Below are 14,357 nucleotides of genomic sequence, written 5' to 3' on the forward strand. Positions count from 1 at the left end.
TTCTGAGCCGTTCGGCGAGACAGCTGCCAAGCCGCACGCGGTCAGTCTCAACGCCTGTGTTCGTTCGCGAGCAACTCGACGTGGAAGCCTGCGCAGAAGAGCTTATTATCACTAGACATGCATGTAGACTAGTGCTTAGAAAGAAACGTCCCCTCCAATTTCTCGAAAAATGATTCGGTTGGGGGTGCACAGGATGTGGCGCGTTCCTGATTAATCCCCCTAAGTTCGCGCCATGTCCGCATAAAAAGAAACGGCTTGATCTAGCGTGCGTGGTGGCGCCCTCACCACCCGCCGCTGCTCATTTGCCGCGCACCAAAAGTCGATCGTGGTCAGATCCTATGCTTGTCCGAGCACAAGGCTAGAGGGAGGGAAAGGAAGGCAATCGGAAAAAATAGCAATGGCGCCGGCGTTGTTTGAGAAATCTTAGCCGCCATCGCCATTATCTCACACACGTGAGATTGTACCTTGCGCCTAAGATTATCTGGGGTAACTCAGGGGGTTGAGAAGAAAGTCAGAGCGATCTACAACTCTGAGATGGCCAAGATGGCTTGGATATATAAACACTGCACATGGACTGTCGATCTCCCATGTCTAGATCATCAGTCAACAGCATCAAAACAGCCACCCGCCTTCAAAAGCCAGCTTCTCCGTCCTCTCCAACATCACTCGCTACCAGTCACTCTTTGATCACTCTCATTCAAACAACCATCAAAATGAAGTTCACCACTCCCATCGTCTTCCTCGCCGCTGGCGTCATTGCGACCCCTACCCCCGAGCTTTGCGCGCGTGAGCTCAGCCAGGTCAACACCATCATGACCACCGTCCTCAACGGCATTCAGAGCCTCGATGGCTCTATCTGCGCCTACGCTGGCGGCGATGGCAAGGATCTCGAGGATGCCTCTTCCACCATGCTCACCACCATCCGCACCGCCACTTACAACGCGGTTGCCATGTTGGCTCTGACCATGGACGAGGCCATCGCCTTCCAGCCCCTCTCCGACGAGCTCAATGCCGCTGGCGACAAGCTTCTCGTTGACCTTAGCGACAAGGTTCCTTCGTTCGCTCAGGCTGGTATCTGCGACAGCACTCTTTCCTGGGTTGCTCAGATTGGTAAGTGACACTCATAGCACATGTTTTCAACAATACAACGCTAACATCTTCTAGGCGGAAACGTCCACACTTTGATGACTTCAATCTCCACCAAGTTCCCTGCCGGTGGCAAGGGTGGCGATGAGATCACTCACTTCGATGGTATCTTCCAAGAGATGCAGGACAAGCTCAGCACCTGTGCTACCGGCGGCAAGGGCTCTTCCGGTTCCTCCGGTTCTTCCGGCACCTCCTCCGGCGCTGGCAACGACAACAAGGGTGTCGGAACCGCCACCAAGGCCGTCACCGCCGCTACTGCCACCGCCTCCGTTACTGTTCACACCAACGGCACCCGCGGTGCTTCTCCCACCGCCACCACCGTTGTCACCGCCGGCGCTGCCCTGATGACCTTCTCTGGTGCCGGCCTGGCTGCCGCCATCTTCGCTCTCGTTCTGTAAATTTGCCTTGTGCAATTTTGAAGGGACAACAAAAATAGCCGCTAGGGGGCCGCTGGGGGTGGAACTCTGCACATATGTGACCGAACTTCTTGTTTATACGGGGCTGCCCATACACGCGCGCACCTCGATGAAGTCATGATTTATTTTAACAGGAGGGGCTTGTTCTTGCAAATAATGTGTAGTCTGTCACATAGATACCAACAAGAATTTCAAACGATTTAAGATGCCCTGCTGCAAGGGTTGTGGACATTGTCTCGGTACAGCGAGATAAACATCAAGTGTATAACTGTATCCAGGGTGCTGCAAGGCCTGCGACAAGAGGTTTAGAATAGATATATGGACATGATGACTGCATGCAACAAGGCGACTTGGCAGGAAGCTGGATTCGAAAAAGGGAACATACTGTTGATCATAACCTAGACACGGCTTGTGATGCTTGTAATAGAATTACCCAAGCGTGCTAGGGTGCGTGGGTGGCAGACACCCCTGGTCCGAGAGCGGGAGACCTTGTTCCCCGCCTATTCCTGTTGCAACGTGCGTACCGCAGACTTTCTGCTGAAGCAATATTGTACTACTGTATTGCCCGTTGCTCGTGCGACTAGAGTAACAACAAAGCCCCGAATGAGTACACTTCTGAGGCAGTCTAAGACAATCGACCACCGTGCAGTCACCAGATAAGGCACGTACGAACCATGGCCTTAGTTTCAAAATATACAGTCGTGAATTTAGTTGTGATTCAACAGTAGATTGTTGCGTGAGATCAATGATAGAGATGTCGCATTATGGTAATACACAGGACCCGACTACTTGTGTCGATGTCCCCAGCTTAGATGGCGCCTCACTCTGCAGCGTTGCTAGCGCATGTCCAAGGTTTCGCGGAAGATCCACCCTTCGCGATGGACTCAATAGAGACCCATAATCCAAGTACACAAAGCAGAATGCCCACAAGCAAGAGTAGCGAAGACCCCGCAAACCGGCACTTCTGTTGCCAGGTTGAGAACCAGTCGCCCTTGTGCATCCAGAGCCAGAAAATTCCCGGCAGTCCAAACGAGAACCAGCTAGCAAAGGCAGCAGAGACCAGCCCCAACAAGTTGTTGAAGACGGGGATGGATTCGGAAATCACCATGCCAATCCCCCAGATACCAAGGGTAATGAGAAGCCAAGAGATTGTCGATACTCGGGTTCTTCTCACTACATGCTTGGTGTTGCCAAAGATACGCGTAAACACGTACTGAGATGCGACATGGGCATAAATGACGGCGGCAATAGCAATCGTGGGAATCGCAACACCCCAAATCGCTTTCCTGATAGTCGCGCTACCCGCTGCAGACAAAGCCGGCGAGGGAACATCGGGACCCACGTAAACGTAGATGATGACGGCAGCAATGATGTAGAGGGTTGTATCCGTGATCTGTAGGAAGGCAAGTGCCTTTGGCCAGTCGTCGGGATTCTTGAATTCGGCGATGACGCTGAAAAAGATCGAATGGCTTGCTAGAAGGGGATTTTATAAGTAGAAGTTCCATGTGGTGTCCGATCTCGTGAATGTGTGGATTACTTACAGAATGCACCTGCAATGTTGGTGACGGCCAGAAAAGCGGGAGAAAAGCCGAGAGACTTGAAGACGTCAATCGACCCACTTCCAATCGGCTTCTCAATGGCAACGTCGATGACGGTGATCAGAACAGCCACCACGATGGACACACAGGCTTGCGAAAGTAAGCAGTCATTCATAGCAAACAAGAGCCGCTCTATGACTTACAAGTTGCTGACATCCAGCTCGTCCACTTCAAAGTCCTAGGAACGTTGAAGACCCAGAAAACCAGCATTCCAACAGCAGCCCAGACCACGGTACATGTTGTGCTGTTTGTGAGGGTATTCATGCAAATCGTCCACATGAGAATGTGACCTCCCATGAGAAAAACTTGCAGAATAGTCTGGGCCCATCCGAAGACCTCTCGGAAGATGCCACCCATACCAATGGGCCTACCAATTAGCTCGACCGCATCGCCGAAGTGCTGGACGAAGGGGTATTGTTTCCGGAAGTCGGCAAGAAGAAGACCAGAGTAGGTCGCAAGAGCGCTGATTACGCAGATGAGAATGACTCCGGGAACCAGTCCGACAGTTGCAAGGACGGACGGAAGCGATAGAATTCCTAGAGAGACTGTCTCTGCGACGAGTACGATGCCTCCTTGCCTGTACCAACGTCAGCATATCTCTAGGTAAACCTTGCTGTGGAAGAAGCCTACAGCCAGTGTAACGTCTTGAAGTTGATCAATTCGCCTTCTTCCTTCTCGATGATGCCGCCCGAGCCTGTCGGAAACGCAGGTGGCGGCGCATTGGGATCTTGCTCATGGCCTTTTGACCCTGGTGGATGGTTGGGCAAATCCTGACGCTCAGGATCGACAGGCGCCCTCATTGCTTCAGCCTCGTTCCCCATGATTTCTGAATTGCGCAATCTAGGGTAAGACTCGGTAGGTAGGAGCCGAGTGGTGGGCAATCCTGGCCTCAATCGCGATTCACTCACAATTCGACTCGCTGAACCGCGGAGAAGGTGGAACCGGTCAGGATCGGTGGAGCGTTCGAATAAAGACGATGGAAATCAACAGGCCAACATGGACACGCAGCTCGGATCGGTGGAGAAATGGCTTGTTCCTGCAGCGGTTAACTTTGAGGGGCCCCGGATTCTGAGTTGTTCGGGAACGGTTCTCGTCGGCATATGTTCGAGGGAAGAATGGTTTGAAGAAGACGACATTCCCGTTCCTCTCACATTCGGCAACATTGAACTGACTCACGCGGCTTCATTCCGCGCCACCTGACCCGACCAAGGCGTGAATGACATTCGGCTCAAGATTTTCTGACACGATTGAAAAGAAAAGGCATTACTGGATCTGGAACCTCCGCCTAGAGAATGGGACGGCGGGCGAAAATTCAGCAGTTCTTGTTACGTCTTTCAATCCACTTTTGGCCCGCACGGGGACGCCAAGGTCCGCCTTGTTCTCGCCAGCGGCATGTTCAGCGGTACGATTTTGGCTGGACCCGCGTCACAATAAAATATCAATGAGATAGGTGCCTTTCGTGACTCCAATTTCAAGTCCAATCTGATTTGGCGTGTTGTATTTGCTGTGGGAATTCGAAATGCCAGATGTTTGATGCAATGCATGATAAAGTATGTGTGTTTCTTTGGAGTTGGAACTGGAATCGGATTGGCAGGTTGATTTTTTGACAAGCCGGGAAAAAAACCTTAAATTTCCCTTAACCACCTCATCTATTGGCACAATGTTTTACTCACAACTACGAATAACATAGACGAATTAGACCTAGCCGCTGACCCAAAGCGTCAATCAAGCGCGATTGCCGCTCTGCGATCAGGTCATCAAGACCGGTTCCTACCAGTGGTCTGAGGCTTGCCAAAAGGGCGGCATCGCTTTCGATCCAGACTTTTTTACTCATTTATGTGTCATTAGTCATTCGGTTCAGATGATCTCATAACGGCGGGTGATCTGCCTAAGACTGCGGGCTGGCAGCACTGAAGCCAAGCAACATTGTGGGGAAATCAAGGGACTGGTCCACGATGGCCCCACAGTTGAAGTCAGGGTCCAGGACGCTTGGGTCTCAGCTCTTAAACAACATGAATTGCTCGACGGCGAGAATGCTCTTCAATGGAGGATGGCACTATCTACAGCGCAAATGCCCGTCTCGCAAAGGCAAGGCTTACCAGCCGCAGCGTAGTTTGAGTCGTACGACCAAGTATGATCAGCAGCGCAATGCATCGTGAAGGTTGTTAAGGGTCAGCATAAGCGTTCAACCAAAGCTTCCACAAAACTCCTTCTATGCTCTTCGAAACGTATCATATGTCCTCCATTAAATCCGCATCTGATCTGGCCAATAATATCGCAGTGCGCACCCAGTAGAGTAGTTGACAGAGCTTGACCCGTGAAAGAGAAGATGGCAAAGGTAGTGAGCTTCATAGTGATGGCAAGTGATTTTGCTTGTGACTTAGTGCTTAGCCAAAAGAAGACTGGGAATAGATCCAACGTGATGCAAGTAGGTTCTGAGTTTGATTGTGGAATTGAGCGACCGAATTAAAGAACATGGCCTTGTTTATGCTAATTATCCCATTGGCTTTATTTATGGCAGCATGAGTTCACAGGCCACATTCAGAGCAGCCTATGTCTCGGTTGTGACCTGGAACACAACAGTACTGATCAATCGAACCGTCTTACCTTAGTTCGTTGATGTCGTACAACCAATCTTCACTTGAAGCAAAACGTGTATGATCTGGTAAGGCTGGTATTGGGTCGGAAGCAGCGCAAGATACTTAATATTACCGCTTGAGTCTTGATGACGGCAGATGTGCACTTGGACATTGCAAGTCGTCAGCATCGTGAGACACTGGATCACGTACAGTGATAATAACCACAATAGAACCCGTGTGCATCAAAAAGCAGATTGTCAGTATTGAGACATCAAGGCATCGGTGTCATATAGAAGCGAAGAACGAGAAGTATCGGCAGTTCCCCTCGTGGGATTTGTAGTAGGAATTGCTTGTCTTCCCTGTAGTTTTAGGTAAAGCCAGCAATTGCAAGAGAAACAGAATGATTGCACCCTCAGTTGACGTAAGCTACCTTTCTTGATTATATCATTGTGGGTAAGCAGACTCATCCAGTAAGGTGCCTCAATGTTTTAGTAAGCCAAGTAGCCTGCATGCACGTGTAATGAATTCTCGCGATGGCAAGGACTGTATTGACAGCGCTTTACCCTGAGAATTGACATCTAGCTGATGTGATTGTCGCCTAAAATAATACTCAATCTCACAAAGAGTAGCCATGTGTTGACAATTGAGCTGTTTACGAGTCCCAAAGGTGTACCCGTCTAATCAATTATCTCCACTAGAATCACAAGTATAAATCACGGGCCATGGCTTTACTTTTTCACATCTCTCTGATTGCCATTCTAGAATTGTTCAATAGGTCCTGAACTGGTAAAGGCTCGATTATTGGAGATCTTCGGTATTAGGAAGCAACGAGTGATGGCTCTCTACCCGACGGACTGCAAACATTCTACAATTATACGTCCCAATTCTGGACCGTTCAGCATAATGAACGCATGTGTCTTTCAAAGAGCAACGCTTCCTGCGCCGGCCTCCAGCCATCTCTTGTTGCCCAAGTGAGAGATAAACTCGCCACCTCTGCCGTTCTCAAGACTGGAATTGTAGATAACCTTGAGAACATCACTGACAGAGTCCTCCGGAGTAGCGAGCGCAACACCGGGCGCATAGTCGTTGAAAATGGCACCAGTCTTCAGGAAGTACTCCTGGTGCACTTCGCTCACTAAAACAAATGATGATTAGTTTCGGGGCTAAAAGAGTTTTAGTTCACCATGGTCAGAGGGGCTTACACTTCTGGTTGTGTCCAGTGTCCACAATGCCGGGGCAGATGCTCATGAAAAGGATTCCGTCTTGGGCATACTGGGCGTGGAACTTGCTCACGGCCATGTTCACCCCCGTCTTGCTGATGGAGTAAGGGGCGCTAACTTCGAGGCGATACTGGTTGACCATCTCATGATCGGCCATACCGGAGCTGATGGCAACAACTTTCTTGACATCTCCCTTGAGTATCAACGGCAAGAAGAGGCTAAATAGGTGGACATTGCCAACGACGTTGATCTTGAAACTCTTCAACAGGTCTTCTTCAAGCTCTTCCGGCTTTTCAGCTCTGAAAAAAGTCCAATGTCAGTTGATGATTGATCACTGGGAATTATACCATGCCTTTTCGGAAGACGTACTGCTTTCCAATAGGGAGCCAGGTCGAGATAGGCGAGACGTATGCTGCGTTGGCAATGATGTAGTCGAGTTTGCCTCCGGTGATCTTGGAGACTTCCGGAACCGATCTCTATGAGGGTTACATCAGATCAAGAATGCAGCGTTTTGTACTAAGTAGAATTTACAAACCTTGATGCTTTCGTAGTCCACAAGCTCAAATTCTACAATGTGAATGTTAGAACAATCTCCGAGCTCCTCGGCAATCTTCTTCTCAACAGCAGCTTTATCGCGAACGCTGCCAATCACGGTATTATTTGCGTCCTCAGATAACTTCCTGAGAAATCCCCACTGTCATTCTAGTCAGTTTTATCTCTTCAAACACCGAAGTCAAGAAAGGCTCAATGATTGACTTACGCCAATGCCGCGATTGACTCCTGTAATGAGGTAGGAAGGCATCGTTAAGTAAGGTAGGTATGACAAGGTTCTAACGTGGTAGAAAAACTGCTTTTGCTAGCTTTTGAGGTTGAATGCTGAACCTGCGGGTGTGGTTGATGTGATGAGCCCAAAGGTTTAAAGGATAGAGGCATCATGGCAGTTTATATACATACGTATCCTCTTCAATCTCGTATGTTTGGTTTCCGTGCCCCTCCCGAGTTCTATCATGGAATGAGTGATGTGATTGGGCCTTGCCCTCAACGAGTGCAACTTCCAACGAGATTATGCAGGTTAGAGGGACGCTTTCCACATAACCCTGGGCGCTATCAGAGTGTTTCTCCAACACGGCGCCACATCATTGGGAGTTGCTGACCGTCGTGAAGGCGAAGGTTTCCACAGTTACTGCACATCTCGTAATGAAAGGTGCGCACCCGCCCGAAACGTGGAGGGAATTTCTCTGATCATCATCGAATTCTAGATCGCATGAGTAAGCAATCGCATGCACAGTGACGCTAGGCGAACTGCCGCCATTGTGTCTCGCAAAAAGATGCTCACACTCTTAGGTGCTTCTGTTCCCCATATAATTTTGATTGGCCAGACTCTTCAGAGGCACGCGGTGGTCAGAAGGATTGGCCGCTATTGTACCATCGAGCCTGAGAAAAGCGGCCAACTCTTCTGACCCCCGCGTGAGAGGCTAGGTTGAGCATCCTTCGCAAAAAGTTGCCCAGTGAAATCGTAGTCGGAAGTTTCCTAGCGTCTACCCTGGGGAATTGCACTAAGATGGCGTGCATCTTTGACCCCTGAGACAACGCCGTCTCATCCGCTTAGAAATCAAAGCGAACTGTGGTCAGCTTGATCCTCCTTGAATGATCTATCTAAAATCCAGTCAGCAAGCAACTTTTTGCGAATGAGCCTGTGCACATATTTCCCTCACTCAATCCAGGATCACCTCATTCTCTGGATGATGCGGCAAACATGACAAAATCAAGGAATGCAACTGGCCCCGTAACATCGTCGAAGAAGCGTTGTGGAACTTGCATAGGTACGCTAGACCCGATAGGTTCTAAACACCAAAAAGGACCATCAAGACACACTTCCCTGCAACGTCCGCTTGGACTATGCAGAATGATCTGATTGGGTATTCTGGATATTGACGGATTCAGCAGATCGCAAAGTCAGTTGTGACCGCCGATATCCACGATGTACGAGTTGCATCAAATCCAATCGCAAATGTCAGGGCTACGGACTTCGATTGTCGTGGCCAAGGGCTAGTGATGGCAAGAGGTCACTTATTAGCCGAAGCGCGACATCCCCTCGGGCCAATAATACTCCAGGTCGATTACACATGATCAACGCGAGCTCGTGGGACATCGAAGTACACAACTTCCTTATTGCTGGGCGCATGATACGTCCCATCATGAAGTATCCACTGCCATGGTCCTCGTCCGGGTCAAATGCCACCGATCAAAGCCTTTTCCGTTTCTGTAAGTACGAGAATTCAGAACTCCCTCTGAGAGCGGCATGCCTGACGGTGGCTCACTTTTTGTCAGTTCGAGAGACTCTGAGACCGAATCTTTCAAGTTTCAGCAGTCAACCACTGGGAGAAGCGTTGCTTCGGATTGCCCTATCGGAAGTCTCCCATGCTGGTAAAGCCTTGCAGCATGCGTTGCTTGCCTTTTCAGCACAGTATCGGTATGGACCGGTATTTCGTGCCGAGGAGCTGAAACTATCGGCCTTGCGTGCCCTGTCTTTGTCAGCTGCTGAAGGCATGTCCGCCCACAAGGCTGTTCAGCATGTAGCAACTGGGATGGTTCTTTGCATGTTTGAGGTATGATATTCGTCTGTTGTATCCTAGACCTTTACACAAGCTCTGTGAAGATCATATACTCTTTTATGCTGCATAAGGAATTCTGGGTCATTCTCACTCACTATTCTTGCAGACCCAAAAGAGCTCGCACTCAACAAACCACTGGCTCTGCTATCTACGTTCTTCACGAACACTCATTGAAAGTGTCTCGCTTGAGAAGTTCTGGAGGCTCTCAGACGCTCCTATGTTGCTAGAGTGGGTATCATATCATGAGATATTGGCTCGATTCAGCCTTCGCCATTGGAGGAAACCCAAAGCGCTGCTACCCAGTCAGGTAATATGCGACACAAGACCATTTACTTCGCCAGAGATGAGGAAAAAAGCCCGTGTTGAGCTTTCAATGATCATGGGCCAAGCATCGTTGGAAAGTAAGCGATTCTTTCAGCCGTTGGGTGTTCTCTCCGAGGTAGTTGCGGAAATCTTGCCATCCGACAATCCCGAGACCCACACACAGGAATATCAATGCAAAATCAGAACACTCAAAGCAGAAATCGAGAGCTTGCGGGTCACAGCATCGTACAGCCTCGCGGATCTGAAGTCGGAGAGGATCGCCGCGAAGTCTGAAGTATATCGACTTTCAACTCTGGTGTACCTGAGTCGCACTACCGACCAATGCGAGCGAGAGGATTCTGGCATAGCTGCGTTGGTCGAACGTGGACTACAGCTCCTTCCTTTGATGGGCACCTGTGAGAGACCGTTGCCGCTTCTCATATTCGGATGTGAAGCACGTACCGACGAGGAAAGGCTTCGCATCTTGAACCTGGTTTCGAACGCGGAAAAGACTCTTCCTGATCGCGAACTTCATTCTGTCAAGAAATTGCTCCATGCTCTTTGGACACAAGATGATCTGCATGCCGACAATATTCTCAAGCCGACCTACATAGAGAAACTATCGGCTGTGTTTAGTGCCAGCGAGTTACTTCCTCACTTCGCTTAGTTTGGCTCCAACAATGTTATTGTGCTAGTAGCATCAAAGAACCGGATGTGACTAAAACGACAGGGACAATTCACATATATTAAACGTCAGGAACTTTAACATGTTACCTTCATCTTTAGCGAAGCGGGCCGAAGGACGTTGTATCACGCACCTCAAGCCCAGCACCACCAATAGGCAAATTGTGCTTTCTCCTGCAGACTAATACGTTGCTGTGACCCTGTTGTGCTCCTGCGTGGGAGAGTGCTGCGTTGCATGGCTTACAAAAGCTGAATACATACATCCGACAACCCCGTCCGCAAGGAGAAAGTCTACGAACACTGACATTGTACGCCCTGGACTTGACTGTAGCAAGTTTTCTCAATCACCAAATCACCACCACTGCAGACGCCCGACCGGAAAGTTCGCCAAGCTGACAAGAAAGCTTCCCCGCAATCTCGACAAACCTTCACGCTGCCCATGCAGCAAGATGTCTGGGAAAGTTGGCTTCTAGACGAACCCTAGACCCCGTCCTTCATCGACCGGACCAGTCAAGCCGAAGAAGTGGGCCCGGGTGGAACGCGGAGATCTCCCGGCATCTGTCTAGGTTCGGACCAAGCTACGGCAGCCAGCCCTAGCCAGTAATATCTTGCCGAACCAAGGTGTCTAACCTCCGAGCTTCCCCCCAGCCAGGCGATGCTACATTCCTTGGTCTCCGAAAATCGATGACGTTCCCTGTCCGAAGAGCCCACGAAGCCGCAACTGCCATGCCGCACGCTGACAATTTGGGGCCCGTGACGTAAGATTGATAGTTTTGTTCCGGATGAAGCAAGGATTGGGAAAACCATAAGAAGTCGGTCAAAGATCACATTGCGCGGGGAAGCAGTATTGCAGTTCAGACCGGTGGATAGAGCAGCACAGTTCAACATGTCGAAACCAGTCCTCGTTGTCATTGGCACCGGCTGGGGCGGATTCACCCTCACTCAAAAGGTCGACCTGACGAAATACGATGTCAAGGTCATTTCACCAATTCGAACAATCCAGTACACCCCATTACTAGCCAGCGCAGCATGCGGGCTATTTAACTTCCGTCTTGCGGAAGAGCCGGTCAGGCGGAAGCACAGGACGGAAATGGACTACTACAAGGCTTCTGCGGAAGACATCGACTTTGAAAAGCGGATAGTCCGATGCAAGACAGATGCACCCACTGCAGGCGAAGACCCGACTACCTTCGAAGTGAGGTACGACAAGATTTGCATAGCGCCTGGATGCGATACTCAAGACTTCGGCACGCCGGGCGCGAAAGAGCACGCTCTTTTTCTGAAGACGACCAATGATGCCCGCTTGATACAGCAGCGCATTCTACAGATGCTCGACAAGGCGTCTCTTCCAACAACAAGCGAACAAGATCAGCGGGACTATCTCAATATTCGAATTGTTGGAGGCGGCGCCATCGGGATTGAGGCTGCCGCCGAGCTATGGGATCTCTGGTTCGAAGACATGCGTTTCCTATTTCCTCACCTCGATGGCAAGGTGACCATCACCATTCACGACGTCGCGCCCAAGATCTTGTCCACCTTTGACGCAAACCTGAGCGAGTACGCTACGAGTTCGTTGCAAGGGAAGCATGTGAAGATCAAAACAGGCTCGCACATCCAAAGCGTTGAAGCCGATGCAATCTTCACGAAAGAAGACGGCCGATTGCCGTACGGACTCTTGATTTGGGCCACAGGAAACAAGGCAAGCTCCTTGGTTGAGAAGTTACCTGTCAAGAAGCCAGAGACCGGCCTGCCTCCAACTTCCCTCTCGCCTAATTTTTCTTGGCATCTGCTGTTAGTGAATGAGTGAGCCTACCACCAAATTACTAACAGCCGAAAACTCTTCACCTCCCCTTGCCGGAGCCCGCATCCGCGATGGCCTCACAGCCGCCGTCGGGCACCGGACTGATGTCGGCCGACCAAGCCGACCCCGAACCAGGCTCCGGGACACCTCCGGAGCCGAACCCCACCTCAAGAGCTAAGCGACGCCGCGACGCCGAGGCACAGCCGACCCGGCCCAGCCTAACGGGAAGCCAGCTTGATGCCACCACCGACGCCCCTACCTCGGCCGAGGGGCCCGCAGCCTCTACCGCATCTGCTCCGAGCGGATCTGCCACAGGGTCCGTCTTGACAGCCCTTGCAGAAGAAGCTAGACAGTACGAGGCACGGAAAGACGTCTTTCTGACCATTGCACGGTCCGTCGACAGCGTTGTCGCCAGCTTTGACGGTTCTAGAAAGCAGATCGCGAAAGAAGCCACTGCCTATGTCATTCAAACCCTCAAGAGACTGATCAATCACGAGACAAGCCCAATAGCGGCCCGGAGTTGGGCGGCTGTCGTCGCACCGATGGCGGGCAACACCACTGCGGCGACCCGGAGCGGCCAGAGCTGCCAGAGCTCTGCCCGCCCGAAGGCCACACTCCCCGCCGAGGATCAGCCGCAGGCGCAGCCGAAGGAGGACCTCCGCATCTTTGCCCGCGTCCCGGAAGAAAGCTTAGCGGCCGCTCGGAAGATCGCACCGTTCGCCGTACGACAGATCGTCTGTAAGGCCGTTGGCCTGGGGCTAGCGGACCTTCCCCACGTCTACCATATCAGCACAGGTTACTCTCTGAAGCCGCGAAACAAGCAAATACAGGAAAGACTACTTACAAGTAAGGCAAAGCTGGCGGAATGCCTCGGCGCCCACCAAGTCGAGACGCCTATCAAGTGGCACACATACGTTGTGCCGCGATGCCCAACAAAACTACACAGCATTGGCGGGGACGTCCTGGACCCAGCCACACTCGTTGAAGATGAGGTCTTCGCACAGACAGGACAGAAGCCTGTCCTTGCTCGACCGTCCCGCCTTGGGCCCAACCCAGTCACGAACGAAATATCTTGGCTCATATCATTCACATCAGAGGTCACGCCCTTCAGGCTCTTCAACCAAAGCGGCAGATCTCTGCCCATCAAAAAACGAAGGACGCTCATCCGACATGACCCCGGCTGCCAGGGCTACCACGCCAACCGGTTCTGCGGACGACGACCGACTTGCAGCAACTGCGGAAGACCTTCCGACTCACACGAAACGGGACCTTGCATGGCCAGGCCCCAGTGTCCCAACTGCTGCGGCCCCTTCCAAGCCGGCCACACAGACTGCCCAGCGAGGCCCTCGGTCGTAAACGGCGTCGTCTCCCTTCCCGGTCGAAAGGAGCGGGCTCGGATCCGGAAGGCCGGCCAGAAAGCATCGGACACTCTGTACAAGGCTACTCGATCCGACAGTAGCCAGGAGGCGGCAGGCGTCCCTACCTCCACCAGCCAGAACCAGCAACCCGGCGCCAAGCGCGCGCGCACGAGAACGCCCTCCGCAAGCTCGATCGTTTGCCTCGGTGACGGAAGCACTGACAGCAGCAGCATGGATGAAGACGAGGCGGACGAAGGCGAAGGCGAAGACTCCCCCGACAACACCTCCATCGACCGTCCCGTGCTACCCATGCCAAGCAGGAGCCAACGGGCAGCACAGAAGCCAAACTACAACGTCGCGAATGCCTACACCCACCTCGAACTCGACTCGGAGACGTAAGCCGAGAGCGGCGACCCCACGGATGCTACGCGTTGCGCAGGGCAACGTCGGAAAGATCTCCCCGGCGCACACGGCTTTCCTGCAGCTCTGCTGGGAGGCTCAGATAGATGTGGTCCTCGTCCAGGAACCCTGGACGGGCTGGAAGGACGGAAACGTGCAACTGAACACGCACCCGGGTTTCGACTCTTTCGTCCCGGTCGACTTCTGGGACAGCGAAGGAACCAGACCAAGAGTATTG

At 51.7% G+C, this 14,357-nt stretch overlaps 5 protein-coding genes across 5 annotated transcripts; 3 read left to right on the plus strand and 2 right to left on the minus strand.

Moving 5' to 3' along the window:
- Positions 1-713: 713 nt before the first annotated feature.
- BDZ83DRAFT_725073 (uncharacterized protein) lies at positions 714-1,544 on the plus strand (the record flags this gene model as incomplete). Its single annotated transcript, XM_060512714.1, has 2 exons — positions 714-1,110; positions 1,165-1,544. 2 exons carry the CDS (start codon positions 714-716, stop codon positions 1,542-1,544), a joined length of 777 nt encoding a protein of 258 aa, XP_060357344.1.
- An 838-nt stretch (positions 1,545-2,382) lies between these two features.
- BDZ83DRAFT_758845 (transmembrane amino acid transporter) lies at positions 2,383-3,981 on the minus strand (the record flags this gene model as incomplete). The annotated part of the gene is made up of 4 exons (XM_060515100.1): positions 2,383-3,035; positions 3,104-3,250; positions 3,304-3,737; positions 3,791-3,981. 4 exons carry the CDS (start codon positions 3,979-3,981, stop codon positions 2,383-2,385), a joined length of 1,425 nt encoding a protein of 474 aa, XP_060357345.1.
- A 2,678-nt stretch (positions 3,982-6,659) lies between these two features.
- Positions 6,660-7,761, minus strand: BDZ83DRAFT_758846 (short-chain dehydrogenase; the record flags this gene model as incomplete). Its single annotated transcript, XM_060515101.1, has 5 exons — positions 6,660-6,874; positions 6,942-7,258; positions 7,329-7,435; positions 7,495-7,653; positions 7,720-7,761. 5 exons carry the CDS (start codon positions 7,759-7,761, stop codon positions 6,660-6,662), a joined length of 840 nt encoding a protein of 279 aa, XP_060357346.1.
- Positions 7,762-8,650: 889 nt separating this feature from the next.
- On the plus strand, positions 8,651-10,720 carry BDZ83DRAFT_229219 (fungal-specific transcription factor domain-containing protein). The gene is made up of 4 exons (XM_060501796.1): positions 8,651-8,782; positions 8,907-9,224; positions 9,291-9,568; positions 9,681-10,720. Exons 1-4 carry the CDS (start codon positions 8,716-8,718, stop codon positions 10,542-10,544), a joined length of 1,527 nt encoding a protein of 508 aa, XP_060357347.1. The 5' UTR covers positions 8,651-8,715; the 3' UTR covers positions 10,545-10,720.
- A 492-nt stretch (positions 10,721-11,212) lies between these two features.
- On the plus strand, positions 11,213-12,378 carry BDZ83DRAFT_686299 (uncharacterized protein). The gene has a single exon (XM_060511260.1). It carries the CDS (start codon positions 11,448-11,450, stop codon positions 12,366-12,368), a length of 921 nt encoding a protein of 306 aa, XP_060357348.1. The 5' UTR covers positions 11,213-11,447; the 3' UTR covers positions 12,369-12,378.
- Positions 12,379-14,357: the final 1,979 nt, after the last annotated feature.

This window comes from Colletotrichum acutatum (assembly GCF_030867785.1).
Source record: "Colletotrichum acutatum strain CBS 112980 chromosome Unknown BDZ83scaffold_275, whole genome shotgun sequence".
Taxonomy (NCBI): Eukaryota; Fungi; Ascomycota; class Sordariomycetes; order Glomerellales; family Glomerellaceae; genus Colletotrichum; species Colletotrichum acutatum.